Source organism: Gobius niger, assembly GCF_951799975.1.
Source record: "Gobius niger genome assembly, chromosome: 1".
In the NCBI taxonomy this organism is placed as follows: domain Eukaryota; kingdom Metazoa; phylum Chordata; class Actinopteri; order Gobiiformes; family Gobiidae; genus Gobius; species Gobius niger.
The window spans coordinates 9,389,429-9,405,349 of NC_136852.1; the positions used below are offsets into that span (position 1 = coordinate 9,389,429).

The window sequence follows — 15,921 nt, forward strand, 5'->3', positions numbered from 1 at the left end:
CCAAACTTGCCATGCTACATGACACTGCATACATATGAATAAAAAAAAGAAAATCTTTATTTCAACATGTTCCAGCATTCAGAATTATAGCCACATTAGTAAGAAACCAAACCATTTGTAAATCCGTGAAGATTTGAGCAAGATATGAGGAATTGTGTTCGTGCTGATCACTCACTTACTTGAGCTCGTCCGAAAGCTTCCCTGTGGCAAGATGGCCGCCCGTTATGCCGGAAGTGACTCTGCCTTAAGACATCTAGCCTTTATATATATCTATGGTTCAACGGCCCATAAATAACTGAGAATGCTAACATGATGCTTCATTTTAGCTACATGCTAACCCTGGCTATGACTGCCGTTTTGTTTGCATCTACTGAACAATCTGCCTTGAAAAAACATTCATATGGGCCTGTTTTAGACTTCACTTTATTTGTGTGTGATAAAAAGAGTGAAAAATTAGTGAAAAATTGTGTTTCCCAAAACATACTTCCCTCTCCCTCGGTGAGGCCACGCCCCCTTGTATGACCTGATGCCTTCTGTATCTGTCCGTGCAAAAACTGGCAATGAACTTTCTTCATTATTATCATCAAGCTTCTTTCCAGCTTCCATGTGTCTGTGTAAGGGCAAGGAAGGGCATTTGGTGTAATTTGGTAATTCAATGTCAAAGTAAACAATATACAAACATAGAATGGTTGTAAATGCATAAAAAGTCACCTGTGGCAACGATGTGTTTGTTTTTCTCCTAGATTTCCTCGTGTACAAACTTGAAGCACAGCAGAGCCTTAATAAGGAAAAGGTTTGTTTTTGTCCACACTCTAATCCCCTTGTTCCTTGACGCTGCATCCGTGACCTCACTCATGTTTTTATTTCCTTGTTCAACACAGACAGACGGCAACAGCAGGTTAAGCTCTTTACAAGTGCAACACCAGATGTTGAAGGTAGGGGTCCGTTCATTCATTGTTTGTTCAGTTTAGAGGGAACACTTCATGCGAAATCTACTTTTTTTTTAGCTTTAAAGTTTAATCCATGTTGCAACGCTCTCTCATCATAAACATATCTGGAGAAGTTTTGTTCATACTTGGATTTTGTTGCATAAAGGACAGAATCTGAAAGTGTTTTGCATCACTGGACCCATTTTGAGCCATTTAGCTTTGAAATTGTGTTTTTTTAGCGCAACATTGATTTGTTAGCATGTCATTAGCTTGATATCTTGTCATGTATTTAGTTTTTACCCATGTTAATCCCTGTTTTTGTCTCTGCGGAGGGCGTTACAAGCAAGAAATTAAATGCTAAATTTATTATTCATTATTAGGGCTGGGTACCGTTAATTTTAATACTTGGTTTTCGATACCGATACCCGACGATTCTTTTTTCGATACCTATGCTAAATTATTTGTCATATAGAACCATAAAACAGATTAATAATGTTCATTTATTCCTTTTCTTTCCATTCCATTTCTTTTACATTTGTATCATTTGTTTGAGGTGAAACAACCAAGAAACTTTATTTAACGACAAAAGGGCAGAAAAAACACGTTCCCAGATATTCTTATTTTCCCCCCATTTATAACCAATTTTTCTCACGTTTCTTCCCAAAATGTTCCATATTTTTGCCATAAATTTTCCCCAAATTTTATTTTTTTTCCGCCAATTTTTCCCCCCAATTTTGCCTCAAATTTTCCCATTTTTTTTCCACGTATTTTCCCTTTTATTTTTATTTATTTATTTTTTTCAACCCTTTTTTCCTAAATGTACCAAATTTCCCCCCCTTTTTTCAATATTTTTTTTCAACTTGTTGCACTTTTTTTTCTTGAACATTTTTATGACCAACAGCATCAAAATCTTGAATATAAAGATTTTATATTTCCTTTCGGTACTTGCTTAGATTTTTTCGATACCAGTAGTACCTAAACCTTTTTTTTCTCCAATACTAAACTGGTATCGTTTGACGGCACCCAGCTCTATTCATTACTCAAAGGTGTATGATCAATGCTGATGCGCACAAAAGCCCCATTTCGAGCCTAAAATGTCCTCCTAGCGATTGGTCGAAGCTAATTCAAAGTGTTCATTGTTGTTTCCAGAACCAGCACGAGGACCTGAAGAAGCAGTTCTACGACCTGCAGGACAAGCACCAGCTGGAGGGAGACGACCACAACCGGATCCTGGACGAACACAAAGATCGATACGACAAACTGCACCAGGCCAGAGAGGTGGAGGTCTCACAACTCAAAGGTACAACCACAACTTATTTTACAAATCCACCCTAGGATTAATGTGTTTCATGTGAAGACAATTTAATAATTTGGGAAAGATCTGAACAAGTCTGATGAAGGTGTGCTTTGACGGCGGTGCTGATGTCACTTTATCACATTGTCAAAAACTCAAAAGGGTTGATTTGGAAAGTGCTTTTAACAAAAATACTCCTACCTGATCTTTCATAATGTTCAGCTTCAGTTCTGTGGATGTATTCATGTGCTGCTAGCGACACTAAATTTAAAACTGTGGATTCCAGTTTTTCTTGAGCGTTTCCCCCAAAGCAAAAAGAAAATATGTCGCACTCTCAGTTTCAACAGAGATAAACCCAGTCTATACATGCTTTTCAGTCATGTGACTTTTGTTGTTATGGTGGCCATTTTGATTACCGAAATAAAATTATGCAATACTACAACATGTAACAATATCTCTACTCAGCTTTTATAAGAAAGACAACTGATTGACAGTGGCATTTTTATGTACTCGTAATCATCACTCAAGAAGATAACAGTAAAACACGTCCCCAGAGACGCACGTTTATGTGAAGAAACCAGTGAGTCAGTGTTTAAGAGGTTAGCATGCTACCGGTTAGCATTTAGCTTCAACAGCTCAGCTCTGACCTGTTACTCTAGTATTTCCACAGTGTTCATAGATGTGATTCACACATGTGTTCATCGTGTTGAAGCCATTGACAGCTGATTGATGACAGTTGCTAACCGGTAGCATGCTAATGTCTTGAGCTCCTTAAACACTGACTCAGATTGAGACTCTGTTGACATGACAAAATGTAAAAATCACATAGAAAGGTTTTCTGTTGCCTCTTTGATGTGTTCATTTAGTCTGAAGAGTGAAGCAGATTTTTAGTAAATCCTGCTGTAGCTCGACAGTGAGAGCTGCTACGTCTGTGCCACATTCTGGTTATATCACATAAACGTGCGTCTCTGGGGACGTGTTTTAACTGTTTTTACCTGTTCTGTATTCAAAATGGCCACCGGAACTATGCATGATGTCATTGGAAACGCATGTATAAATCAGTAGTAGGCAACTTCAGGCCCTCCAGCATAAAAACCCTCTGGCCCAAAAGATGATTTCGAGAAATAACTCTACACAAATAAGACAGTGAAAGTGGTGCTTTACCCTTGGTCTTTTGACAATAAAGAAAATCAACCCTCCATCAAGCAAACTTGCCTACCCCTGCTTAGGGCTGGGCGATAAATCTAATGAATTCAATTCATTCACACTTTTAAAAACGATGTGGAAAATGGCTAAATCGTAAAATCATGTCCGCCGCTCCATGTCCGCCTGATGAGCGCCGTGCTGCCGATTTAGCAGCGTTTCAAAAATGGTTTTCAATAATGACACCAGTGGAACCCACAAGCGACTTTCTAACGATCTCTGCTGCTTTACAAAGGCACGAGCTTAATGTAGAAGGTGCAGTTACACGCATGACCTGAGGTGGCAGTAGTGAGTACAAAATGGCCAACTTGCATGTTGTGCCTTTAATATTAATGAGCAGAACTCTGAGCAGTTTTCTTCCTATGAAATCTCAGGAGACCTTTTTAAGTTTATTTCCAGTAAATTCGATTCAAATAGATGGACTAATCAATGTCAAAACATGGGCTGAATCAGTCCTGAACTAGGTTCAAAACCCTAACCATGATTAAAGTAGCTCTTAACAAGGACTAAACCTAAGCTCTTACCCCCCACCTTAATCGAGCGCGGATCCTCCAGTTTGGCTTGACCCAAATCTAAAACCTTCTCGACTGAACAGAGTAATGCCTCATTTGAAAGCGAAGACCTACAAAACTGTTTTGTTGCGTTGCCGCCGTCACATTTTTGTTGTTTTTTGTTGTCTCTTTTTTGTCTGTTTGTTTTTCTTTTTGGTCACATTTTCGTCAAGTTTTTGTCACTTTGTAGTCGTGTCTTTGTCGCTTTTTTATTGTGTTATTGTTGCCTTTCAGGCATGTTTTTGTTGCTCTTTTGTGACTTATTTTCATCACTTTTTAATCCTGTTTTTGTCGCATTTTTGTCACAGTTTTGTTTTATTTCATCCTCATTATCGCTGTTTTGATGCTTTTTTCAAGAAACTTTTAGATTTGGGTAAAGCTGGAGAAAATGTGCTTGGTTAAGGCAGGGGTTAAGAGTTTAAAAAGGGCCAAATCATATGTAAAATGAAGTGCTTATACTAGTTTTACTCATTTTTCTTTCAAATGAGCTTCTGCAGGTATGTTGGAGGTACTCTCCACTCTTCCAATGGCTCATTCATGCATCCATCTTTGATTCTTTGTCTCCATCTTGTGTCTCTACGTAAAATTACACGTGTCCATGTTCATGCTTAAAGGCGAGGCTTCTGTTTGACCTTGTGTGTTTCTATTTCAGAAAGCATGTATAATCTAAGGGAGGAGAATAAGCAACTAAGAAAGGCCCACCATGACATCCACACACAGCTCCAGGATGCACAGGTGACTATTATACATATCTATATTTTAATAACTCCACTAATTATGCTGCAGATTGAATAAAACCATAAACATTTTCTCCAGGTTCAGCATCACGAACTGAAGTCGTCTCATGACCGGCTTGCACTGACACTGGAAGACCACAAGAGTGCGCTGGCGGCAGCTCAGGTAACAGAGGAAAGAGAGGTTTAGAAAGAATGTTTAGAATGTAACCTTTTGGCCTGGTCGGGAAACATTTGTGGGGATTATACTTATCCTGAGAAGTAGGTCTTTTGTTGTAAATGGAGAATAGAGCAAAGAGTAAAATGCCTTCTTGCAGTGAGTACTAGGAGTACAGGGACTTTCTAAGGTTTCCAATGGTTCTCAGTACAAGGTTTTGAATTTGTGAGTATAGATACAGACGGCATCTTGTCATAGAAGGGGGCGTGGCTTCGCATTTGTTAAAGTGTTTTGAATAATTAGAGAAAGTTTAGATTTTTCTCCAGATTGTTTTCCCTCTTGACCATACATGGGCGATTCCAGAGATGCCTTTTGTATCTATTTTAGCTTCATTTTGAACACAACACCCCACTGAATACTGAAAAAATGAGTTAAGTGATCACCTTGAGGTTTGGGGTACTCGGAGTTTAAATGAAAGGTTAGTGGGTGACACACAAAAGGCCTGATTGTACAGCGGGTACATTAAGAAAGAGACACGTTAGCATTTTCCTGTTGAATACGATATCATATATTACGGCGCTATTGACGTTTCCAGGTCATTACACATTTTTACGCCTTAGATGATTTATGGCAGTGGTCCACATTTTTTTTTACTCCAAGTTCCACCTCAATAAAAATTGTTGATCATTTTAATAGAAATATACGATCCTCCAGGACCAGACCAGGATGGAATCAGGACTAGACTGTAAAACTTTGAATTATCTCTAATTGAAATGAATGAAGTCAAAAGAAGCCCAAGTATCTGCACTGGAAAAATACCAAATTATCTTAGACACAAATGACTTAAAAGTGTTTGAGCTATTGGAATTTGTGCTCATTTTGACCTATTAATTTCTTATCGTCAATGGAAGAAGAATGATTGTTCTTGCCTTCGAATTCTCGGTGTCGTTTCAAGGGTTTTTGTCTTATTTTAGTTGTACAAATAAAAGGATAAAAGGGGAACTATATTGTAAGGCGTAATAATAACTTCGGCATCCGTGCAGCAACATCTTCACTTTACTGCGCGTATCTCAGTTTGTAAAAATGGTGGCCTATTCCTTTAATTCAAGGTAATTTCAAGCCATTTATCTAAGACAAGATGGCGACTAGACTAATAATAATAACTAGGGCTGGGTATTGTTAAACGATACCAGTCTGGTATTGGAAAAAACAGTTTAAGTACTACTGGCATCAAAGAAATAAAAGTTTCGAAAGCGGGTACTGAACAAAAATCTTATATCTTTAGATCCAAGTTTTGATGCTGTTGGTCCAGCGACAGCATTTCTGCGCAAATAAATGACTTTTCCCCCCCCTTTTGTTTATTTGTTCCCTATTTGATCCCATTCTTTTCTTTTTACCAATGTTTTTTTCCAGATATTTTTATTTTTCAAATTTTTCCTTATTTTTGCCCCAGTTTTTTCTGTCATTTTTGCTCATTTTTATGACTAATATTTCCCCTATTTCCCCTAATTTTTCCTATTTTCCCCCATTTTCCCCCCCAATTATTCCCTATTTTTGTCCCTCCTAGAATTATTTTTCTTTCTTTTTTTAACACATTTTTTCCTTACTTTTGCCATGATTTCCCCCCATTTTTTCACACCTTTCCTGACATTGCAGATGATATTGTAAACCTGTAGATCTTCCACACATTATTGTTCAGTTTTCTGGTTCGATGGCCAACATTTTAGTGCAGGTATTGGAAAAAATGTCGTTCAGGTATCTATTGAAAACCAAGTATAGTTAAAGTACTGGTACCGGGGGAAAAAATGAACGGTACCCAGCCCTACCTGGCCAAATAAAACGGTCATTAGCACTTTTTGAAATATATCCTGGAGAAATTGCAGCTCATGCACAATACTCAATGTTGATGGTCCAATAGAGCGCCCATCTGCTCCTTCACTACCCTATAACTCGAACATAATGTATCATAAGCTTTTATTATCCCCCCCAGGTCCAAGTGGATCACTTTAAGCAGCTGAGCCTCCTGAAACAGTCGGAAAATGTCCCGGCTCAGCCCCATCAGGCGGCTGCTGTTGCACCTGTGTCCCACGTGGAGCCGGAGCAGCACCTGCACCCGGACAGCCAGGCTCATCCCGCTCAGGTGTCCAAGGTGAGATATAGACAAAACAAAATATAATGTGAGGAGAAGTTCATTATGTTCAGCGACATTGTGTACGTCAACAATGGTTTTGTTTTATGAGTGTTTGGATAATTACCCTCAGACAAGTTGAGTTTGTGATCTGCAAACTCTTTGAATGCTAAACCTTTATGGTGGTTTAAAAAGCTCTCGACATACATAAGGAAATAGATTTAAATTCTTCACCAATCAAGATGCTGGATGGGTTCACTTTTGTTTCACTGCCTGTAACGCCACAAACATGTGACAAAAACGAGAATTAAAAAGCAAGAAAAAAGTGTCAAATATGTGATGAACATGAATGAAAATACACCAAAAAAGCCACAAAGAGCAACAGATAAATCATGAAAATAAGACAAAAACAAGGATGGAAACGCAAAAAAAATATGTGAACAACGCAGCAGCAAAGCGAGGACAAATACCCATTTAGGTGTTGCGGGTCTTCGCTTTCACATGAGGCACTGGCCTATAGGCTGTAAGAAACTTTTAGATTTGGGTCAAGCTGAACTGGAGAATATTTGCTTGGTTAAATGGGGGGGTTAAGAGGTTAAAGGCCCTATGCTTGCATGAAAGAGGAAGCCACTAAATTAAAATGTTTGCTGTGGTCCAAACTCATTCCTAGGTTTTTTAACATATTTCTCACATCCCAATTCTTTGCTGGGATGACTTTATAAAGGCATATTTATTTATGTATTTATTTATTTACTTCCATATCCATGTAAAATTGGTACTGCATGATATCCTTAAAGAGACTAGATGCAAGTTGGCCATTTTATACTCACTACTGCCACCTCAGGTCATTCGTGTAACTGCACCTTCTATATTAAAGGGGCTGGAAGCAAGTTTGCCATTTTATACTCACTACTGCCACCTCAGGCCATATGTGTAACTGCACCTTCTATATTAAGCTCGTGCATGTTGGCAATTTGGGCCAAAGTGACACATTTTTGAGTGACCGTACAGGATTTTAGAGGCAGTTGTGGTGAACAGGTCTGAGCTCATTCTACACATTAGGACATGGCTGGAACATGTAGGGGGAGGAAAATACTTAATTTTAACATTTTTAAACTCCTTATAGTCCCTTTAAGCTCGTGCATGACGGCACTTCGGACCTGAAGTAACAACTTTTTGAGTGACAGTGCAGGATTTTAGAGGCAGTTGTGGTGAACAGGTCTGGGCTCATTCTACACATTATGACATGGCCGGAACATGTAGGGGGAGGAAAATACTTAATTTTAACATTTTTAAACTGATTTTCGATTTAGTTAAAGGGACTATACAATCAAATTGAATCATGAATCGAATCGGGCCCTTGAAATCCAAATTGACACCCCCACTTAAGCCATTTCAGGTTTCTCTCATGTGTTAAAGCAACTAAAATCTTGTTTTTTAGTTGGAACACCAACAGGACGACCCTCACGCCCATGTGCCGGAGCTCCCAGCTGATCCCCACCAGGTGCTCACAGAGAAGGCTCCAGAGGAGGACCAGGAGGGAGAGGCGGAGAGGCGCAGGGAGCTGGCAGAGGAGCACATGGCTCAGGCGGGACAGCCCCAGAAACTGGAGGAGGAGCCCGAGGAGGAGGAGGTGCCAGAGCAGGAGCTCCCGGACGAGAACGCCATCGACCACGCACAGCAGTCACACGGGGTGCGTCTCAGGGCATCAGTGGGAAGAGTTATGCAGCCGACTGAATAATGCTAGGTACGTATAGCTTATATGCTGAACTTTTTTCCTCCAGGAGCCCCATTCAGACGCCCACGCGGACGCCCAGCCGCCCCCCGCGGAGCACATGAAGTCTCCGTACGAGCAGCAGAAGGAGCAGCAGCGCCTGGAGGCTCAGCAGGCCGAGGAGCGCCGGCAGATCCAGCTCAAACAGGACGCTCTACGGGCCGAGAGGGAGCGGGTGATGAAGGAGCGGGAGCAGCGGGCCAGAGAGCAGCACGACAAGGAGCAGCTGCAGCACAGGGAGGCCGACCGACGGGAGCAGATACTCAACGAGGAGCAGCACAGGTCGGGACACACGTGACCTAAGTTACTTCACTTCAACAACCACTTTTGCCTTGATATTTTTGCTCTATGACTCAAAATATTATGCATGTGTTAAGAAAATACCTCTAGTTATAGAATTTTAATTACATGCAGTAAGAGAAAACACAAGTAGAGGGCTCCCTTCCTCCCTTTGACCAGAGTCCCATTGAAAACAAGAAAGAAACGAAAATAGTTTACCATAGTTACAAGACTTCATGAAGGCAACCACTTTTATCCCCAAAGGAACTTGTTTTACACTAAAAGTTAAATTAGTACTTTCTTCTTTTTATTTCTTAACTCTTGTCAGAAAGTTAAGGCTTTTAAATGTAGCTTTGTCTGTCTTTTTTTGTTATCTTTGCAGGAAGAGGTCGGAGTATGAAAATCTGGATAATGATATTGTGCAAGGAGAAGTGGAGAATCACAACGACGACGAAGAAGGTAAAACTTTAAAAAAAACTTTGTGTCAAGTCGTAAATTTACATTGAACAGCAGTTCTTAAAGGGGTTAGATGCAAGTTTGCCATTTTATACTCACTACTGCCACCTCAGGTCACATGTGTAACTGCACCTTCTATATTAAGCTTGTGCATGACGGCACTTCGGACCCGAAGTAAAACTTTTTGAGTGCAGGATTTTAGAGGCAGTTGTGGTGAACAGGTCTGGGCTCATTCTACACATTAGGACATGGCTGGAACATGTAGGGGGAGGAAAATACTCAATTTGAACATTTTTAAACTCTGTATAGTCCCTTTAAGGGCGCAGCATGTGTTTAGACACGAGCATGTTTCGTCCTCAAAGTTACTATTTTTAGACAATGTCTTATAAACCATCAATATGAGGAGTGTTGTATGTGCGGCTAATGTAGTTCTAAAGTCATTTGTTTTGAACGTTTGTGTTTTCAAAGAGCAAGACGTCCATATGCTTCATGAAGACGAGGAGGAGCAAGAAAACGATGACCACAGAGTTCCTCCACATCACCAGGTTTGTCTAATTCACTGCTAATGTCGTGTTGACCTTGTGGGTCCAGAGAGTTGAGAGAAGGTCATGAACGCAGACGGATTGGGCCGTGGTTAGGGAGGGTAGATGTGTACAGTTGTAGAAATGCACCATATTGTGGACTTTCATGAGTTTGACACCTCAGATCTTGTGACAATCCATCTTGGTAACAGCTGTGGTAAATATTGAATGGTCTCAACTTGAATAGCGCTTTTCTACCTTCATTAGGCCCAAAGGACCACTTTCCCATTGACACTTTCATTCATGCACCAATGTACACAGACACTGGAGGCAAGGCGAGTGAAGTGGAGAAAGCAGTGAAAAAGGAAAAAATGTCCATAACAAAATGAAAGTCCTTTTTTGCTTTTTCACTGCTTTCTCCACTCGACACAAGTTGTCCCACAAGCAAGTTCTTAGCTTACTTTTTCTTGAATGTTCAGCCTTGTCCTTGAAGAGCACCGGCCTCTGTTGACGATTTCCCCAGATCATTGATGCACTCACCCGCGTTTTTTTAAAAGGAATTTGTTATTAATTTCACTCAAATCGAAGTAACTAGAAACTGACTTACTTTGTGGAGCCACTCACACACAGACTTACCACACACCATTATCACAATTACTGAGTGTTGCTTAGAAGTGTATTTTGACGTGTTCTCCAGGTAGAGGTTGAGCCTGACCCGGAGGACGACCCTAATAACCAGGGAGAGGATGAGTTTGAGGAGGCTGAGGATGAGCGGGCGCCGCACCGAGACGCGGCGGAGGACGACGAGGAGGAGCCGGCAGCGCGATCCCAGCACAGAGACACTCACCCTGGGCACGAGCAGCCCGCCGTGGACGACGAGCTGGTGGTAGGTGGAGGGGAAAGTGTAGGCTGGTGGTGATGCATTAGCTCTGCATCAGCTTTGTATTGTTTTCTGACACAGCATCATTTGTCTGTTTAGATTAACTTTTTTTGAAAGACTATATCAAGCTCTCAATCCTGAAGACTGATGCAAATATTCTCTGATCCTTAACCAGTTTGACAGTGACTTGTCATATGTGTTTGGTTTAGATGGCTGGAAACCCAGATCAACAAGAAGACACACTGGACGAGCAGTACCAAGAGGAAGGAGAGGACGAGGTACAAACATGCACAATAGAATAGAGTAGTTGCGGCACGGAGGTGCAGCGGTTAGCACGTTTACTTCACAGCTAGTAGGACACAGGTTCGATTCCCACCTGGATGAGGCCTTTCTGTGTGGAGTTTGCATGTTCTACCCATGTCTGGGTACAGGTCAGGTTGGCCCACACCACCACTAGTACTACTACTCTTCCTCCTCCTCCATCTGCCAACACCATCGATTGAGACGGCATCTCTGGAATCGTCCATATATGGTCATGTTTGAAGCTGTTGAGGGGGGAAAACAAAGAAGAGGAAAATCTAAACGCTCTATAATTACTCCCAAACTACTTTGTATATTTATTGGGTAGAAAACTATATTCATAATTCAGCATTTGTCAAAGACATTGAGAGGAGCAAAGTGGTTCACCAATCCATCAATACATAAATAACGGCAAATTTGAACATGATGCTTCTTGTTATCATCATGCTACATGCTAACGCTAGCTATGACTGCCGTATTTTGCTTCTACTGAACAATCTGCTGTGAAAAAAAAAACATCCATATGGACCCGATTTAGACTTGACTTTGTGTGTGATAATTAAGTTTGTATTTTGCCAGAAAAAGGGAAAAATTGTCTTTCCCAAAAGATACTTCCTTCCTCCTCGGCAAGGCCACGCCCCCTTCTATGACGCAATGCCTGTATCTATTGGACTACTATCTCTATACAACACCCTAAAACACATTTTTAGCCTGTTTATCAGGATGGCACATGTAGGAAGAGCTGGTAGTCATTTGTGAAACTCTCGCTGCTGCAGTTGCGCCCTGATTTGGCCATATCAAAACCAGAAAATACTTATTAAAGCTCAGCAGTAAAAGCAAATTTTCTTACATGCAAAACCTGCATTGTTTGTCCCACAGGGTCAGGAGGAGTTGGCCGACGGTGGGGCAAAGAGAGAAGATGAAGTGGAGGAGGACGGAGAAGACCCGTACAATGAGGATAACATTGAACAGGTTGGGCATTGCTTTCAGTAACATGTTAAAAATAAAACATTTTCTTATCAAAATATTGTGTGTGTGAAAAAGATACTTGATCAGGATGCGTATGTTAGTTGATGCGCCCTCTGCTGGCTTCAAGGGGAATTACACACAAAAGCAAGATGCAAGCAACCGTTTATGGGGTTTGTTCTGCACAAATCTGTCTTTCACCAAACGGATTTTAAATTTTAAAGCAGTACTAAGTAACGTGTTTACCTTAATAAATCCTTTCCGTAGTCCCTGTGGGGGTAATACAAGTGATTATGGGATGATTGGAGGGTCTTTCATCTCCCCCTGGTGTCTCTGGCCAGAAAACCATGTTTGCAACTTGACTGCCCCCGGTGCGGAGAAAGCAATACACACTAATGGAATCACGAAGAAGAAGCTAACATGCTAATGGGCAAAGCGAACTGCGGGCTAACATCACTTTAAACAGTATTTACAGCCAAGTTTGAGTGAAAAAAAATATTTCCATTGTATAATTGGATGCATAGTAACCCTCTCTCCCTTCGCCTTACCTGTCAGCGTAGTATTTACTCTCCAAGACAATTAAAAATCATAACTTGCTACGACACCTGCAGTTGCGCTTATGGCCTCTAGGGGGAAGAGTTACTTAGTACTGCTTTAACATAGAACATAATCCAGTGACTTCTGTCTAATCAATAGCATTTGTATTCAGTGATGTTCAGTGGCATGTGATTTAAGGATAGACTCGCTCGCATGTTCATGTTACACGATGTTATTATGTTGCATTTCACACTGTTGTCATCACCTAATCACTGTGAGTAATCTGAGCTCAGCAGATCTTCTTCTATCATCCACTTTCATTCAAGGCTTGTAACCAGAGTCTCTGCTGGCTCTGCGGTGGGGAACATAGCCTCTTCCTAACCTCAGGGCAAACCCATAGAGCGAATACACATGACTTTACATACAATATCATCAAAAACCTACCTGTGTTTAATCCTGTTGATGAAGTTAACACATATCTTTCTATATAGGTTTCCACCAGTTTTCCCTACCACTAAAAGCATGTACAATAGGGTCCAATCTGGTGTCAGGTGAATGAGAGAGTTTTTTATGAGACTAAAACTATGACTAAAAAGTCCAGATATTTTTGTAGACTAAAATATGACTAAATAAAAATGAAAAGCAGAGACTAGAATCATCAAAGCGTCCAATGACTGTTTGAAAGAGCCTCAATTCATTTTCACAAGGGGCCACATGAGAAGCCTGAACCAACAATAACTCAAACTTATTCTGCTCAACTTTGTGTATTTTGAATAGCTGATACCGTTATTTAGTAGGACTATTATTTTCTGTAAATATTTAGCCATATCAAGCCAAGGATGCGCATGTGTGACCATCATTATTTAGGTCATTCAACTTTTTATCCTTGTTAACTTTAACCATCGCACTGAAAGCACCTCTGAGCTTTCTTTACGGAGTTTGTTTGAAATTAAGCGATGCTCTACAGCAGGGCCTCCAAGTACATTTCCCTGGGTCCAAAATAAATGAGCCTGACAGGACTGTAGCCTCATAAAAAACGGCTTACACTTATTGCACTTTACAAGCCTGTGTCACACATCTCTGCTACATTATAGTCAATATTCATTCACTCCACACTCCGTGGTAGTAAGCGAGTATTGTAGCCACAGCTGCCCAGGGGCAGACTGTCCTTTTCCTACTTAATGACAATGTGTTGCTTATATCCTGATCTTTCATTATGTCAGTGCCCTCTGCTGGACACCTGTGGAATTCTTTCCTTTTATTTTTATTTAAGCTGCCCCCTAGTGGCTGGAGTGAGCATTCTGGTAATTTCTTTAAAAAAATCATAACATTCTCGACATACTAAGTAATTTATGCCTGACAAGTCGTGGGCCGGACTGAATCATCACCGTTTTTTGCCCAGGTCTGGTTTAAATGTACTGCCAAAGCTCTGAGCTTTGTTAATGTGGGAGAAGCTCCATGAAGCAGAGGACCTCAATTAACTATGATTATAATAAATATTTTAAATGCAAAGTTGACTAAATTGGTCTTAAATTTAGTCGACTAAAACTAGACTAAAATGGAAGAGATTATTTGACTAAAAGTCTACTAAAATTAAATAGCATTTTCGTCACAAGACTAAAACTAAACCAAACTAAAATATAATATATATAGTGCATTTGTTCTGTAATAAACTTCAAGAAATCTTTTTATGTGGCAAGTTTTTATGCTTAAAAAAGATCTGAATGCTCTAAAAATGTAATCAAAAAGCTTAATTTACTTGATAAAAGATTGTTGTACATGTTTTTTATTAATATAAGTGTAACAATGTTTACTCAAATCAAGGATGAGTTTACTTATTTTAAGAAGATATGACTTATTTCAACATTACTTATTGCTGTGTGTGTTGTGTGTTATTTAACATGTTCTGTACTGGCCAAATGAATAAATAAACTTGCGTACAGGCTTAACAGACTAATTTTTCTATGGTTTTGCAGGTTTGGAGTGACCCAGATGAACGCTCCCGGATGATTCACACATATTCAACTTCTCTCTCTGTTTTAGGACGAGGGCAAAAACCAAGAGGAGCCGCGTAAAGAGGGCGGCCATCAAAACAACGAGGAGGAGAATTACGAAGAGGAGGAGGAGGAGGCGGACTTGGACACCGCAGCCCGGGACAAACCCCGGCGGAGAGCGGAGATGTAGCGATGGACACGAGAGAGAGAGAGAGAGAGAGAGAGTGTGGACACGGACCTGCCACAGTGCCTTTGACGAGCTACACAAACCCTGCCAGAAAAACCAGCCGAGTCTAAAGCCAATGTGCCGCAAAATGACACGCCTTTTCAAAGATGCTTCCAAAAAACTGTCGAAATTTGACACAGTGGCCCGTCTGGTTAAAAAATGGGGCAGCGAATGTTGTTTCTGTTGTATTGTGTGGGGATAAAAAAAGGATATATTATCATATCTTACGAACCGCAAGTCCTCGCGTTTCAAAATGCTTTGTTCGTTTAGCGTTCATTTACCTGTACGTCCTGCATTCCAATCAAGTCTTTGTGTTATTTATTCTTGATTGTTCCGACACTGACAATCGTTTGAGGAAAAAAAAAAAGAAAAGAAAGAAAACATTAGTATTTCTTGTGAGTTTTACAAGTATTTTTTTATTTCTGGAAACTTGTACATGGGTCTTCTGTACATGGACGCGTTAGTAGCAGCAGTTCTTGTGGATGCAAACTGTCATTTTTAGTCTACTGTACAAAGATAAGATTTTTTTATAGTTTATATGTTTTATATGAAATGTTTGAATGTTTGTTACTGGAGCAAAGTGAGGAATAAAAGAAAGGAAGAGGTCAACGTGAAAAGACTCAGTGGCTCTTGTCCTTCCACAAAGAACCAATTCCTTCATTTCATCAAAGCTACTTAAAGGGACTATACGGAGTTTAAAAATGTTAATATTAAGTATTTTCCTCCCCCTTCATGTTCCAACAATGTCCTAATGTGTAGAATGAGCTCAGAACTGTTCACCACAACTGCCTCTAAAATCCTGCACTGTCACTCAAAAAGTTTTCACTTCAGGTCCGAAGTGCCGTCACGCCCGAGCTTTATATAGAAGGTGCAGTTACACGTATGACCTGAGGTGGCAGTAGTGAGTATAAAAATGACCAACTTGCATCTAGTCTCTTTAACAGCTTACTTAACGGAGCACATTTTCTCCAGTCTGGCTTTACATGAATTCT

At 40.3% G+C, this 15,921-nt stretch overlaps 1 protein-coding gene across 1 annotated transcript in view; it reads left to right on the forward strand.

Moving 5' to 3' along the window:
• golim4a (golgi integral membrane protein 4a) overlaps positions 1 to 15,520 on the forward strand; it is a 29,140-nt gene extending 13,620 nt beyond the window's left edge. The window contains exons 3-16 of the mRNA XM_079574220.1: positions 744 to 793; positions 882 to 935; positions 2,079 to 2,229; positions 4,630 to 4,712; positions 4,794 to 4,877; positions 6,859 to 7,017; positions 8,438 to 8,689; positions 8,781 to 9,052; positions 9,432 to 9,508; positions 9,974 to 10,050; positions 10,724 to 10,912; positions 11,116 to 11,184; positions 12,086 to 12,178; positions 14,753 to 15,520. Of these exons, the coding sequence (XP_079430346.1) occupies positions 744 to 793; positions 882 to 935; positions 2,079 to 2,229; positions 4,630 to 4,712; positions 4,794 to 4,877; positions 6,859 to 7,017; positions 8,438 to 8,689; positions 8,781 to 9,052; positions 9,432 to 9,508; positions 9,974 to 10,050; positions 10,724 to 10,912; positions 11,116 to 11,184; positions 12,086 to 12,178; positions 14,753 to 14,893 (1,751 nt within the window). The 3' untranslated portion in view covers positions 14,894 to 15,520. The remainder of the gene's footprint in view (positions 1 to 743; positions 794 to 881; positions 936 to 2,078; positions 2,230 to 4,629; positions 4,713 to 4,793; positions 4,878 to 6,858; positions 7,018 to 8,437; positions 8,690 to 8,780; positions 9,053 to 9,431; positions 9,509 to 9,973; positions 10,051 to 10,723; positions 10,913 to 11,115; positions 11,185 to 12,085; positions 12,179 to 14,752) is intronic.
• The last annotated feature ends 401 nt before the right edge of the window (positions 15,521 to 15,921 follow it).